Genomic DNA, 16,696 nt, shown 5'->3' with positions numbered 1-16,696 from the left:
AAGTAACTTATTTACCCACTGTACACATCTAAAATTACTGTAAACCAATTATTTTGTGGAGGTGATGAAATGTGAAAAATTCACTTAAGTACAAATTTAGAAAAAAAGTATATATGTATGTATATATAAAAGAATACCCATATGCAAGAACCTATGCTAGCATATGCAAGAGCATTGTATGGTATGTATGTGTTTAAAATCCTTACGACGGCGCAATCACAAAGCATGCGTAACAACAATTGAGCACATGCTATTTGACCATACGACTATATCTTGCAAATCAATTAGGAAACTTGTTGCTCTGGTTGAGAGTATAAACACATTTTATAGCATATGCAGTTAAAAACGCATACCACATGGGCAACCATAAGCGGCCCGCATGAAAATGAAAGTTGCCGCAGTGATGCAAAGAATTGCAAAAACAAAAAAACAAGAGTTGTCCGCTTAGAGAGGACCAATGCGTCGACGACGAAGAGCAGCAATATTAAAGTAACAATAACAGTAAACGACAACTCTTTGCGGAGCTGACCGAGCGAACGGAATTGCTTATCATTTGTTCGTATGTCCATCGAAGCCCTGTTGCGAATGCATTCGGTGTCAGCGCTCTTTTAGGTCAATGCACGACATTAAGTGATTGCAGTTTGTTTGAATATAAAGTTCGGTTGTTATGTTCACAAGTCATTGCATACACGATGATTGAGTGTAGGTTTTGCAGCTAAGGAGTGACTTAGCTCCGGATGCACTGAGTATTTATTTATTGGCTTTTGAAACTAATTTTCTAACCTAATAGTATACTAGGATTACTGCTATACGAATGGTCGAAAATAACAAAATAATAAAATATGGATTACTTATATAGTTTATAGATTTCATTGCGCTGCCGATAGTAATACTTATTATACGTTATTAACGCAGCCTGCGATTCATCTGGCATAAAGCATACTTTAGGAGCAATCGGGGCAATTCAAGTCTTTTTTCATTGGCCTAAAGACAAAATGTTGTCAAAGATAAAATTTCAAAAATTACAAGAAAGTAAACAATGAGCGGAAATAGTTAAAATCCTTTCCACAAGAGGCTTCTCAACTTTTGACAGCAATATTGACTATCGAATTTCATCAATGAATTCAATTTGTTCAGATCATAGATGTTGATGTGATCGTCAGAAATATCGATGTAACGTTGGGACTCAAGATTATTTGCGATTTATAAAGCTGATTTGAAGAACACATATAAATTTTTCAAAGACAATTATTCTTGAAACATGTTTTCGATGAAGAAAAGAACGCAGAACTCTATGAATTTTCTGAAAAAATCTTTTTTTGTTCCGAGTGAGTTTTTATTTCTGATGTCAGCAGGTGGTGAAAACGAATCTACGGTCAAAATATCCAAAATGTACTTGATGCACTAGCGGAAAGTTACTTTCAACCAAAATATTTAGAACAGACATTTTTAGAAACAATTTCAACGTATGGCTATAAATATAATTTCAGATAATAAATGGGGGAACATTTGAAAATGTACAATAAATAGGAATTTACGAGTATTACCTGTAACAACAGCAACTCAAGAAAAAACAAGAACGATCGCTTTCGATTTAAACAGAATCAAAAGTTATCTTAGGAACACGATTGAATGAGAGCATTTCAAGACCATTCCTTGAACATTCACAAGACAATCATTTGCACGTGTTTTACCTTGATGTTATGGGCTTCTCAATTTAATTCAGAAATAAATAAAAATTAATGTCGGATTTTGTTTTCCGCAGCCCCAAGGCAGGGGGGGATTCAAACTCGAAAGCCCCCTGTTGTTGACTTTATATTATCACGTACGTACGTACAATGTAACATTGCGTCGCTCTGTGGTATAAAAATCTATTTATGTAAGTAGGAAGTAGTAAGGGGAAACGCCAAATGAAGAGACAAAAATAAATGTCGCAATAACAAAATATATTTGTAAATTTCAAACCGCAGCCATGCAGAGGCGTTCCAGCCAGGCAGATATGTGTAGAAGAAGACAACGTTTTTCAGACCGCTTATTGTGGGCGGTCAGATGGAAAAGCTGCTAAAATGTACAGATCACCAATGTAAGAGTGGTCAGCTCTAATCATCAATTCTCCGCTTTACTCGTACAGTTGTTGTTATCTGTTTTTTTGTTTTACTAAAAAATTCATCTATCTCTGCATTGCCTTTGTTTTTTTTTTGTTTGCTGTTGGGACAGTTGACTTATTGGCTAAATTTGTCGGTTGTCTGTCTGCTTCTGCTATGTTTTTGTTATAAATAATTTGTTTCTCCCGTCTGCAAATACATTAATATTCTTTGAACGTTAGATAAGCTTTTTCAAGTTTTTTAAAAATTCTCATCTATTCTAAGAAAAATAAAAATAGATGACTTTTAATTTTTTAGCTCTACTCATACCTTACATGTCATTGCTTAGTGATCAATTTTGAAAGGGTACTCGTAAGGGTGTAAAGTGTTTTTCATATTCATAAAATATTTCATCACAGTTTTTATTGCAACTAATTTGTTAAGGATTAGAAAAATTATTTCTTTTCTAATAAATATGATAACTTATATTTATACTTCTACTCACTCTCTGTGTGCACCACAGGTGGACCAGGGTGCTTATTGCCGCCACCGCCGCTGCTACCGCCCGATGAAGCACCCGAAAATGAGCTAAATTTGGCGAAGGGATGGACCGAGGCGCCACCACCATAGCCATGCGAATTTATTTGCGCCGAATTGATGATTGCTTTGCCAACATCGGTCACTTTGTCGCCAGAGGAAGCAACCAAATTGCCACTAGCGCTCAACGCGTAACCGCTACCCTTTATCAGTTGACCTTTGAGCGCTGTCACACCACCAGTAATTGCTTTCACTGCCTGGAAAATGGTGTTGAGTACAGATTTCTTAAATGTCCATGGATTGTAATCCACCGAGTTGCCCTAGAAGTTGCATAGTAACAAAAATGAGATACAAATAATATAAAATGTGATGAAAACTGGTGGATATTAATACATGAGCCGATTCGTATGACTTGTAGCCATCGCCGCCGCCACCACTACTGCCGCCCGAACTGCCCGAGGCTATGGACGCGGATGCTTGCCCAATGCTGGAGAGTAGACCAGACTTCAAATGCGCAACGTAATCGAAACTTCCAGAACGTTTCTGTATTTGTGACTCGCCGCCTGAAGCTGCATGGTCGCTATCGGGCAGCTCGACCTCTTCCAGTGAGATAGATTTGTCTTCACTTTCCGCGGGATAGCTGTGCGCAAGTAGAGGGAGTGTGAGCAGCAAAATGTAGAACAACTGGAAGGAATGAAAGGGATACATTTAATAAGCAAAGTGAATATGACTTGGATAATTAAAATTTTATATTTATGTAGTTGCTCTCAGTATGACGTATTTGCATAGTTAAGCAAACAAAAGCTAGATTTCAACTGTCTTTCCGTAGTATTTTGTGCTCTTTTTAATTTTCCAAAACTGTGCCCCGCATGCGCAACATTTCTAACGTAGCTTCACGCAGTTTTTGCGTTGTGACTATATACTGGACATTACATCATTGAAGCCTAAGTGCGGAAAGTGTGAGGAATATACATATATAATATAAAAAGTTAAAGCACTCAGGCATTTTAAAATTGTCAACGACTTCATTTGCAAGCATTCCACTGCTGTCATGAGTTCAGACGAAGTCACTTTGTAGTATTACCGCACTAATATTTTCAACGTTGTGCGTTGAAAGTACTTGCGTAAAAAAATACTACAATTTCGTAACGACTTTTTAAAATTTGGAGTTACAGTTGAGTACTTTTTTACATATCATTTTTATCTGATCGTTACATTATTGCATTATATTTATATACTTTATACCTTGTCACCAATAACATGCTCTATTTACGACCCAAACTTGCGGAGCCCATAACTAAATCCACACCAAACACAATTTTTTAGGTGCTCAGCAATCATGATTTATTTTGGTAATACAATACTCGTAAATTAAGGTCGAGATTGAAATTTTCACTTATTGATGTCAGATTGCATTGCAACCAATAACTCTGGGTATGTGTCTTCGAAGACTGCTTGAAAAAATACTATGTCTAGACAAATCCATCTCACTGGAAGAGGTCGAGCTGCCCGATAGCGACCATGCAGCTTCAGGCGGCGAGTCACAAATACAGAAACGTTCTGGAAGTTTCGATTACGTTGCGCATTTGAAGTCTGGTCTACTCTCCAGCATTGGGCAAGCATCCGCGTCCATAGCCTCGGGCAGTTCGGGCGGCAGTAGTGGTGGCGGCGGCGATGGCTACAAGTCATACGAATCGGCTCATGTATTAATATCCACCAGTTTTCATCACATTTTATATTATTTGTATCTCATTTTTGTTACTATGCATCTTGTAGGGCAACTCGGTGGATTACAATCCATGGACATTTAAGAAATCTGTACTCAACACTATCTTTCAGGCAGTGAAAGCAATTACTGGTGGCGTGACAGCGTTGAACTAGTTGAATCCAAAAGCGTCGATACAGTTCCCAACAAAAAAAAAATAGTATGAAGTAAATAACATATATCACTTATTTGCAGGTAATCTCGTTTAACATTTGGAAAACTTTATTACCTCATACATTTATATTCATTGATTTCACAAGTATAGAGATGGTTTGAGCATAAAATGTACAATATTGGAGCGACAAATTGGTCAACAGTTTAGATCTATTTTTTTTCCTTTCGAGGTCCTCGTTTTTTATACGTTCGCAACATGTTGCACAGAGTATAACAGTTTTGTTAATCTAATGGTTGTTTGTATCACTTAAAAAAATCGAGTTAGAAATAAAGTTATACGGTTATGTACCGCCCACTTTTAGGCGAAATCCTATATCACAGGAACTACTTCAAACAAATTTGGTGTGTAAGGTTATCCAGTTATTAGTATTGTACTCTATGGAAATGGGCGAAATCAGTTGACAACCATTTTTACTTCCTATATAACAAGTTTGTAAGTTCCTTATGATTTTTTCTCTTTCCTGTAAGTTAACAATAGTTAACTAAGTCAGTCTCTTGAACTGCCAAAATTGCAACCTATGCAGGTTGGATTTCTGAATGACCGACAGCCGCAATTCAACACCTTGCAGTAGCCACCGACCGTGTGACTGGCGGATGTAACGCAATGCCTTACACAAGCTTAGGCGTCAGCAAAAACTTAGGGAAGCAGCGTCAATGGCAGTAGCGGCGATAGTAATAGTAGGTTATAAATAAGAGAAGTGTAATTTTAATAAAACAGTTTTAGAACGGAACTCAACTTGTGTTTATTTAAAATAACATAATTCCGTGGTAGTCGACAACACCGTCGCTACCAATCACAACGCACATAAATATTCAAACTACTTATAGTAAAAGTAGTGATAATAAATAAATAACTATTATTTAAATAGTTCGTGGGTAGTCGACAACACCGTCGCTACCGAAAAAAGGAACAGTAAAACTGATAATAAAAATATAACTTGTATACATATCAAACATCAATGAAGTTTTTAGAGTATATGTGAACACTAATGCATATGGCTGATCTTTTGTCAAACATATTGGTCAGTCTGTGAATTCTAGTATTGAAATTCGGGGATAATATTTTTATGACAGCATGTCGTTGTACCAAAAATAGGTAAAATCGGGTGAATACTACCTTTACCCCTCATACACCTAATATATGTATTTTCGAACTTCTGGTGGACTTAAATAATGTAATTAAAAATTTCCGAAAATCTCGTATATCACTTTTCCTTACAAGAGCATACGAGTAAAATGTTTGGTTACACCCGAACTTAGCCCTTTCTTACTTGTTTTATTAATATCTACAACGCTGGTTGGAGTCAAGGTTAATTAAGTCATCTAATTTTTGCACAAATCCACCACAGCAGGTCCTAGGGTGTTTTTTCGGTGTTTTAATTCTGTTTGGATCTTTGCGTTATAAGCTAAATTTTTCACTACTGAAGCAGCTTCTAACGGTCTATGTGCTAATAGGCTTCATCAGAATTGGAATCTCGGTTAGATGTAACCCGGCAATGGATGAATCACACAAAGAGTGGATCGCTCATAATTTGAAAAAAAAACGAATCTTCTAAAAGGAACTCTTAAAGATATCGTCATCTTTTTCATTTGTTGTTATCAGTTTTTTCAACGATTGGATCGTACTGAGAAAAACACGGGCCTAGGTAAGTAATCCATTACTTTTAAATGAAATTGAATGCTTTAATTATTACATTTCGTTTGCAGCCTTTTTCAAATAGTTCCAAGTTTTTTGTGCAATGTTTGGGTCCTGGACAGTCGTAATCGGTGTTTGGACTCGGCGATTTCCATTATTTGATCGATTTTTTCGATAATTGGTCTTCCAGTGCGTGGTGCATCTTCGACATCGATATTACCAGAACGGAATCGACGAAACATGATTGGCTGTTACAGTACCAGGACCATAAACGCTAATCACATTTTCAGCCGCTTTGCTGACGTTTTCGCCCTTATCGAAGAAAAACTGTAAAATATAGCTATTTTCTCTTTGTGTCTTTTAGTGTCCATCTTTGCGCGCGCTCAAACAAAACTGAATCAACCAATCACAAAATTGTCAAATTTTTTTTGTAAGAAATGTCATCTTTTTAACGCCATCCAGCCGATCCCGATCGGACTTATACAATGCAGATAAATAACACTATCTATTGAAAAAATAATGGATTTCTTTTGACTACACCTATTATGTTAATAAATACTACATACTACGGCCTATGACCTATCTATAGGTATATAAAGCTGAATTTCTGTCTGCCAAGTTTTAATATCTTACAGAAGGGAATTTACCACAATTATATATAAAATTCATTAGATATAAAATATAATATAATATTATAAAATTCATTAGTGCATAGAGTGAAGAGGTCTACATAAACCATAAATACCCTACTGCTGATTCAATATGTTAATATACTTACATGCGAAGTTTTCTGTAGTGCTGTAACCAAACGGAAAGATGATAATATGGAAAAATGCAACGACATTTACGATCATTTGGACATTACTATCATTCAAAAATATGCAGATACACTTGCCAGAAAAAGTCTGTGAACATGCATCAAATTAATATTATCATATCAATATTCTTTTATAATTTGCGGCTTATTTCAAAATGTTAACTCTTAAAGGAAATTTCCCTTTTCAGTATATTATAACTATTTCTTTTCAAAATCAGTTATATTTGACTGTGAGATCAATATAAATACAAATACGTTATTTTGTAAAGACTTCGAAGTTTTTGTGTAAAAGAATTGACGATAGCGTCCGAAAAGAAGGAAAGTAGTAGTGATGAAAATAAAATATCCTGTAATTAGCAGAACGTCGTGCAAAATTTCGGAAAAACTGGTTCCATGGCGTGAAAATAGCGACCTGGGCTTCCAGGAAAGTTGACTGTGCATAAGAAGCGTGAAATATTGTGGCCAGTAAAAAAAATTTAAGGTAAGCACTTGATTCCGATTGTTCACTTTGTATGGCACCTATATGCTATAGTGATCCGATATCGGCTGTGCCAACAAATGAGCAGCTTCTTTGTGAGAAATAGGCAGGTGAAAAATTTCAAATCGATAGCTTAAAAACGGTGGGACTAGTTCGTATATATACAGAGGGACAGACACACTGTTCAGGGTATAAAAATGCCACAGCATGTACGCGCGCATAAATTGTGTACGGAAACGCGGGATTCACTGTGCAAGTGTGTCCGAGCCGACGATGTAGCTGCTAACTAATAAAAAGAAGGGCCTACGCCAATTGGTGAGCGCAGTAACGGCACTGTTGGGTTGTGGTCATAGCTTGTTTTGACAAATATTCGAGCTCCTGCTCTTTGTTGTTGTCTGTTAATAAAATACGAAAATATTGCAATATCGTCGGCTAACACACCCGAAATAAATAAGTGAAAGTGTTAAGACAAACAGACAGCGCGAACGCAAATACTGTGTACTCGGACGTGAGTCGTTTGCTCTTAGCGGACAAATATGGAGCTATATGATATATAGTTAAAGGCAGGTATTATTATTTAGTTTTGCATTCGCTTCATGTGTTTTCTTGTTAATAGCTGAATTATTTAAATAATCAATAAGCAATTTTGCCATTTACATGCCGTTGAAGGGCGTGTACTCATACTTACGGCATACATGTATTGTTTAAACGCTGCATTATTCAAATAGCTCTGGTTTAGTTGTTATCGAAATGCATCGAATATGATAATGTATATTTAATCACTTGTTTCTAATTATGTCATGGTTTGAGACAGATTTTAATGACAACTAAGAGACTTCGCAACAATTATAGCGGTACTTTTGACTCTGACTTTTATAATATGTGGGTTAGTGAATATTTCAAAAACCGAATTTCAATTGTTTATTTAAAAGTCACAAGTACAAAGAGATGTAACTAAATGACATAGGTAATATTAATAATTAAGTTATAATTCTATAAGATTTGTAATCGACTAACCGTTATATGGATATTTGAATCAAAATAGTTTTAAATAATGCTTTTAAGACATCTCACAGATAAAATTAAATGATAGTACCATATATTAAGCCAAACTCAACAAAATTTTTTCACAAAATTTTACTGAGATTTATTTCATACTAACCGATAATTATAGCAAAAAGCCAACTAAAGTAAAGTAAATTGATGATAAACAAGTATATTTTTTTAGGCCAACAGAGTCGCCACTTGTCGTCGATCTCAAAGTAAGACATGTGCAATGCGGGCCAATTCCACCATTATCCAATGCCAACTTCTTTAGAGTACCACAAGATTTTTATGATATTTTGAGTAATGTGTTCCGAGGGATCTTTAAATAGAGCAAACCTAGTTTCATAACCACAATTAGTCATGAATCGTAATATACATGTGTTATCAAGATTGTTTAGTTCAAAAGGCATGAAGTGCTTATAATATTATATAGTGCACAAATAATTTTTAAGGGCTACTTTAGTAAAGTAGTCTGATACCAAAAGATAACCACATTGATATTATCAAATAATGGTAATGCAAAACAGTGGTTGCTTACAAAACATAGCTACTTCTTGCAAAATATTCGAAATGTTTCGAAGTATTAACAAACAAATATTTCAAATTGTGCACTATCCTTAAATAAAAAACATTTTGATCTGATATTTTTAAAAAACCATGCCCTTAATCGATCGGCAACTAAGTAATTGCGGATTTTTTTTTTTAAATCAAAGACAATTTTTCCATGGAACTAAATAAGTTTATTCGTTAAAGTATTGCTCATTTTGATAAATGACCTTTTGCCATCTTTCAGGCAGCATCATAATCCTACATTCATAAAACTTCTGGTTTTTATTAGCAAAAAACTGAATCAGGTACGATTTGACATCATCATCGTTATTGAAACTTTTACCATTCAAGGAGTTTTGTAGAGATCGAAACAAAAAGTAACCCGATGGTGCAAGGTCAGGACTATAAGGTAGATGTGGCAAAATATCCCAACCAAGCTCCAATAATTTTTGCCGAGTAACCAAAGATGTGTGTGGCCTTGCATTGTCATGATGGAATACAACACCTTTTCGATTTATCAATTTTCTTCAACTGAGTTGTTTAATTTCGTTAGTTGTTCAACGTAGACAACAGAATTGATCGTTCGGTTGGAAGGTTAGAGTTTAAAGTAGACAATTCCTTTATAATCCCACCAAACTGATAACAAAACCTTCTTTTGATGAATACCAGCTTTTGATGTTGTTTGAGCTGGTTCACCTGACCTGCAACACAAAATTAATTCTTATATACGAGTATATCTGTTGCCTCGGTCACCAAACAATTCTTCTAGAAGGAACATATGACCAAAGATGCCTTTTATTAGTATCAAGGTATCTTCGGTACAACAGTTAGTAAATTCAGCCTCCATGACAAAACATCTCCAAATTGACTTCGTCGGGGCTTAAAATATGGTTGTCTGTATTACTAGATTTCAGCACAAGAAAATTTATCAAGTCGTGATTAATGATCGACTTGGGCTATCGGCTCAGACCAATATCTTATAGCAGCTAAGATACGTACCCGCCTCTGTTCAGCAAAGTATGCAATCACAACCGACAGCCAAACGGTTTTTTACTCGACAGGCGCTCCTGCTCTCTGAGAGCACTTATCTGCAACTCGTATACGGGAACTGCGGGACGGTATTTTAAACTCATTACGTACAGCTGCAAACGAAACTGTTGGTTTTCGGAAAGATCTAAATATCATATAGATTGCAAGATAAGCTTTTCAAATACGGCAACTAAGAACTGACAAGGTACATGCATCAGCTTTTTTACAGAATAAAGTCTGATGAAAGCATCCTCGACGATTGAAACCTAAGTGTGCTCTGCCCAATGCAGAAAAAGGAAATAAGATAAAACAGTGTCCTCAATATCAAATATAAGTTCCCTCCGTCCTTTTAGTTTTGCAAAATCCACGATTGAACAGATAAATTCGCCTTCGACCGCATGAATAGATTTGCCTCCATGCCGCTATGTCCGGTCTTGGCATCGCCATAAACACATATGGCTGTGTAAACTGACGTTAAGGAACACCAAAATTCATCAGAATCGCAAACGACCTCTTCGAGCAAAACGAGGTTTCAGGGTGACTCCCTATTGAGTGACTTCTTCAGTCTATTGCTGGAGACAATAATACGAGCTGCAATTTAAATAGAAATAGAATCTTCTACATATAAGAGTGTACAGCTGATGGCTGGAGGACAAGACAGATGTTTCTTATTTCAAACAAATACTCATTGCTATCGCGGCTTGGCCCACACGTCACTGTTGACAATCATAACTTTGAAGTCGTATATCATTTCGTCTCTCTTGGAACCAGCATTAACACCTACAACAATGTCAGCATTGAAATCCCACGCAGAATCACTTTAGCTAGTACTTTGGAATTGGTAGGCAAATGCAAGTGAAGTCCTCTCTCGACGAATAAAGGCAAAATTCTACAAGTCCCTAATCATTCCCGTCCTGCTATATGTATAGTGCGGAGGTATAGATAATGACAACATCTGATGAGACAGCGTTAGGCGTTTTTGGGAGCAACGACTTATGATTGGCATTGGCAGGTTCAGGTAATCATGAGGTTGCGGCTACCCTGGCTATGTCACGTTGTCCGGACGTAGGAGAACACTCCCACTTAGAAAGTATTCGATGTAGTTCCTGTCAGTGGAAGCAGATAAGGAGGAAATTTTCCACTCCGTTGGAGAGATTAGGTGGAAAAGGACCTGGCCTAGAAAAAAGGGCTGGCGCTCTGTTATTAACTCAATAAGCGCGTAAGCACTGTCTACGCCAGTAAAGAAGAGCGCAACTCGGTAGTTAACAATTCATGTTATAATAATAAAGTAGTAGATATTCAATAACTTCCATCCGAAATATTACAACATAACGAATTTGATTAAAAATATAATCGCCGATTTTATTATGTTTCTTCAACGGAAGAAAGCCAGCGGCGGTGGTTAGCTCCATACCTGTAATGCTATTGCTATGCATAAAATTATATAATAACAGCAGAAACTAGCACGGACGCGCAACAACACAACACAGCAAAACACGACACCACGACGTGAACGAAACAACTTTCAAATAGAAGCGAACGCTTCAGATATATCAAAAGACGTCTGAGACAATGAAAAGGAATAATATATATGTGAGTGTACGACTAATAAGTGAACAAAACGGAAGAGTTAAACAAACAAAAATAAAATACTGATGAGTTTGGACAGGCACACCAAAAAAGCGATGTAACTAGTTTTCGTGGGCAGAAGATGACCGACCGTGCTACTTAAAGCAAACTCAAATAATAGTTTTCTCTTTCACTTTCGTTAATGAAGAGTATAAAACGAATGAAAGAAAAACGCTGAGGCATGAAGTGAACTGTGTTTACAAACGGCCGCGCCATAAAATTGTAGTGGAAACTTGCAGACATAATGCATAAAAGGCGAAAGAAATGAAAAAAACAATAACGAATTGCATGGAAAAGTAAACAGAATGCAAGCAGCATGCACTTGAACTTGTTACCTCTGTGCACTGCACTTGAGTAGCGCACGCAGGCGCATAAGCGTTGTGCTTCGCCTTGCTTGTTCGCTTTATTTTATTTTCTAGCGTTTGTTGTTATTGTCGTCGTTATTTTTTGTCCACTTTGTAATAGCTATTGCATTAATACAAGCAAATTGGAGAATTTGTTTAATTGCAGTTACACCATAGTTGAAGCGCTGAGGTGGCCATGTCACCCACCCAGTAGGAACCGTAAAGTTGTCGTTTCAATGAAATCCCTAAATCATAAGTGTAAAATATTTCTTCTGTGTGATATCGTTGAAATTACAACTTTGTATGTTCTGGTTATGAACTAGTTACATATGCATGCTTCATGATATTGAATTAAACGTGATGAATTGAAACAAAAATTGTTGGGAAACTTACACGGTGATGGGGATAATAATAGGCATAGGCATATTAAATTATTAAACCAAGAGGCTTGACATTTAGTTCTCAAAAATTCTAATTATTTTCTTTAAATTTTCTGAGTGTTTTGTTGAAAATTGTTAAAACTAATTAATAGTTAATTTATATACGCAAATTATTTACACAAACACATACGTAATTTAGTAAAGCAATTTTGCAATGATATATCAAAATTAAATAACTTTTAATTTTAGACTTTATTATGAGCAGTAATATATTTTGGAGAAGTAACGTTACATACCAATATTGTTCTAAATTGTTTGTATGTACTTCAGAGAGTAGTAGATTTCAGTTACATTTATATAAAATCCACTCGCCGGAAAATATATTACTCTCTCAAATACCGGGAACGCTATCGACACCAATTCATCAAACTGAAGAAAACGATTGCCGAAAACCCTCGAAATTTGCGACTAGACACGGAGTTGTGCCTCACCCGGCTTATAGCCCACCCCTTTCCCCTTTTAAGGGGGGTAGGGTTTCAAGGTAAAAAAAATACTTTTTTGAGAATTTTTTTCTTAAATATGGATTGAGTAATTTTATTCGGACCTTTTGTACATTATTGAGCATACTTTCGACAATATAGCGTAACTTTTCATGCAGGAATATTGAAGCATAAGCGGGTAACAGAGTTTCCCCCAGAACGTCTTGAGAAAACAACAATTTGTGGTGTTCACCATAACTCGGCTGAAAATTACAATATCCAAAAAAAAACCAAGAAGAATTATTTAAATTATGATCAAATCTTCACCCCACAACGTTCTCTGATACTTTTTTTTTCATTTAAAATTTTTTGGCGGCTATTTAAAGTGTAAACTGTTATTTGCCACAAAAAATTTCGCCATTTTGGGGGTGGAAAATACCATTAATGTAAAAAAAAAGAATTTTACTAAAATAGGGGGGCGGTATTTTATATGTCGAAAATGTGTATAAAGTTTGAATTGAATCGGTCAAGTAGTTTTGAAATGACAGTGAAAACGGACTTTGAAAAAGTAGTTTTGAGGAAAACGCGCCTAAAATTTATGAACTGTTGGTTGGAGCGTTAAAGGCCAGGAGATTAATAAGATAATAACTTTAAGTATATTGCTTCTATCGACCTAAAAATTTAACGACATATCCTTAAAATGTTAAGCAATAAGAAAAAAGAATCGATTTTTCGAAAGTAAAAACCCTAACCCCCTTAATTACAGTTTGTTCTGGCCGATGCAAAGCGCGCTCACTAATATATGATTCACATCAGAACAGGGTATCAAAAATTGGCTTGATTCATTTTCGGCCGCCAAACCGGCTCAATTCTTTTGGGAATGTAATCCACAAACTTCTAGAGAAAAGAAGAAGGGAAAGTGTTATAACTTCATATGAACAATACTTTGAGTAATATTATTGAATATTTGTTTTTAAATAAACGTTCAAATTTTGAAAAAAAACACCTGCTGGAATTTTAATTTTTAAATTGTGGTATTAAGTATTTTATTCCACAATTGATTTTACATTTAATAAGATATTTTGTGTCTAGCGGCTATATCCTGAGGACTTTGCCTACTGACTGCTCACTATTATTGGAAGCTATAAGATCACATATGATGCAGCTGCACAGTTTTGATTAAATACATTCTCCAACTTCATATATTTCCTGCGAGTAATTACCCAGAAAGCCTTTTACAAATTTGCTTTAGATTAAGAGTAGGACATTTTAAACCCTTTAGATGTGAAAACTTTACATATAGTAGAGTGTGTCTCATTTAAGTCCGCGCTAATTGTATGATAAAAATAAGTATAATAATTTGTTATTGGGCAATGTTTAATATTCAAGCAACTAAAAAATAATCAATAATCTTTGTAAATAAATCGCTTTATTATATCTACAAGTATATTTAATACGTAAGTCGTAACGGATAATTTCATTTGAACTTTGCAAAGCTACTAACTTCCAACAGTCCTCTTTGCTAAGAGTGAGCTCTGCAAAAACATTAGCGCTTTTCACTTTAAGTCAACGAAAACGTCATTGTGGTTTTGTTTTTAGTTCAATAATCAATAAAGCCTTTGCAAAACATGGCAAAGGCAGCTTTTTCTGCAAGACATTGTTTTAAATTGAAATCATCAGGCTTAGAGCGCTTTCTCTGCACTATGTAAGTGTGCAAATACACATAAACAAAATTTTATATACAAAAATTTTTTTACTAATCTTTTGGTTTTGCAATTAAACATAATCTATATGCTCACTCAGCGCATTTGGTCACTAATTTTTGACGACATTTCTTTATTGAATTTAATTTAATGCTTGCATGCCGCAAAAGCACAGCGCTTACATACAGTAATTCAAGCACACACACCCATGCGCACTAACTCACCTTCATTTCGATGATTTGTTACTTGCTGTTGCAAGTGGCAAATAATTGTCTACGATATGCAGCCGGTGCTGAATATTTTACCCAAAGATGTTGAACTATTTACCAGTGAGTTGGCTTGATCAGCGCATTTGCTTTGCAGTTAACAGTTAAGTGGCGTTGCGTGTCAAATTAAAAAATAAATAGCTCGAATGCCGAAAAGAAAAGTACTAAGCAACGACAACGACGACGTGCGTTGCGTTCAGTAACAAAATCACTTTTACTCGCAGCCGTTCGTATAGATTGAATGTTGACCGAAAATGCCAACCAAAATCACTACAATAACGAAAAACAGTATTTATAATACACCGATTGCTTATCGTTGTTGTGAATTAACGCTTTACTGCTGCTGCCTTAATTTTTGTTGTTTTACACTGGAAGTGCGTTCGTTTTAGCATTCGTTTTCTGTTATTTCCGTGGCTGCGCTTTTGTGCTGTTCGTTTCACTTAACTTTCGTTCCACAAGAAATAAACGCAAACAAAGATTTCATATGTTTTGCTGGTCTTTTTGCTACTTCGGCACTTTGCAATGGCAACACTTTTTATTAAAATTTACAAACTTTTTTATTTTGCACTTTACTGCTTTTTATACTGCACTTTAACTGCTTTCTCGAGAAACCGCACACTTGTATTTGTTATATTGCTGCTTCTGCTGCTGTTGTAGTTAACTTAAAGTTGTTGCCGCTTGAACGTGTTGAACCAATCTGTTGTTCACTTTAGCGGAATCGGTGACTTTTAAAGTGACTGTTGCCGTATTACTGACGAGCGCTCACCTTCAACTCGCTCTCTTTGGGGCGCTTAAAGATTTGTTGCAGCAAGCCAGCAAGCAAATTGGGCTTGCATTGCAGCGCTTTGGCTCTCCGCAGCGGGCGTTCACTCGCCGCCAGACTTTGCACTCGCTTATACGCTCTTAATTTTCGTGTTGCTATTACTTTATCACCGCTGCTTTTGTTGTTTTTGGTTGATTTTTGTCGAAACAATTTGTTTGTAGCTTATGCATCTCGACCTGACTTTATTTCCTCGACGCTCCACAAGTGTGCCGATTGTGTTGGTTGAACATCTGATATCAGAATGTTGCAATAGCTTATCGGTGTGCTTTGTTGTTGTTTTATTTGCCTATGCAATTGATATTTAATCGGATTCGACTCAAAGATATAACAAAAGACTTAAGGCACGAACTTCTTGTTGGCCAGCGCGTCTGAAGGGAAGTGTTTGCTGAGCATGGCTGACTTTTATGACAAAATATATTTGTGGTCAGTGTGGGTAATTGGAAGGCAATATTTACAAATACCGACGGAATAATTTAGCCTCTGCAATGTTGCGATAATTGAGGAAGTATTTTGTGACAGTCTAAAAAAATCGATATATTTGTTTAGTGACCTTATACTAAAATCGACTACTAGGAGCTTAAGAGTTCTTCAAAATACTTTTATTTTAAGTGGAATGTGAACCATATACTGTTTTTTGGCAAATATAGCCTTGAATGTTAACTAAGGTCAATAAATTTTATAAAATTTTACAGAACAAAACTTAAGTTCTTTTTTTTTAATCATCGAAATTCGATCTTATTATTTTCTACAGTTGCGATGGCGAAACTTTGATTATAGAGATTTTCTATCTTCTCAATATCGCGTTTGTAGTAAGGAAGATTTTTGCTCCAAAACAGGTCTCACTCTAGGCGATTTCCTCTTCATTGCCGTTAATTTTTCTTTAGCTTTTCTTGTGATCTAAATCTCCAAAATATTTGCTATCTCCATCAACTTCATTTTTTGGCCATCTCCATCAA

At 35.8% G+C, this 16,696-nt stretch overlaps 1 protein-coding gene across 2 annotated transcripts in view; it reads right to left on the bottom strand.

Moving 5' to 3' along the window:
* Positions 1–15,643, bottom strand: part of LOC106623583 (uncharacterized) — a 31,943-nt gene extending 16,300 nt beyond the window's left edge. Inside the window, exons 1-3 of one of the 2 annotated variants that reach the window (XM_036357822.2) lie at positions 14,876–15,643; positions 3,015–3,305; positions 2,590–2,941 (exon numbers count right to left, since the gene is read on the bottom strand). In XM_036357822.2, coding sequence (XP_036213715.2) covers positions 2,590–2,941; positions 3,015–3,305; positions 14,876–14,881 — 649 coding nt within the window. In that variant the 5' untranslated portion in view covers positions 14,882–15,643. The remainder of the gene's footprint in view (positions 1–2,589; positions 2,942–3,014; positions 3,306–14,875) is intronic. The other variant, XM_036357823.2, reaches the window with a different exon arrangement.
* Positions 15,644–16,696: the final 1,053 nt, after the last annotated feature.

Source organism: Bactrocera oleae, chromosome 2 (assembly GCF_042242935.1).
Source record: "Bactrocera oleae isolate idBacOlea1 chromosome 2, idBacOlea1, whole genome shotgun sequence".
Classification (NCBI taxonomy): domain Eukaryota; kingdom Metazoa; phylum Arthropoda; class Insecta; order Diptera; family Tephritidae; genus Bactrocera; species Bactrocera oleae.
The sequence above is the reverse complement of the archived record's forward strand: the minus strand, read 5'-3'. Positions and strand labels throughout refer to the sequence as shown.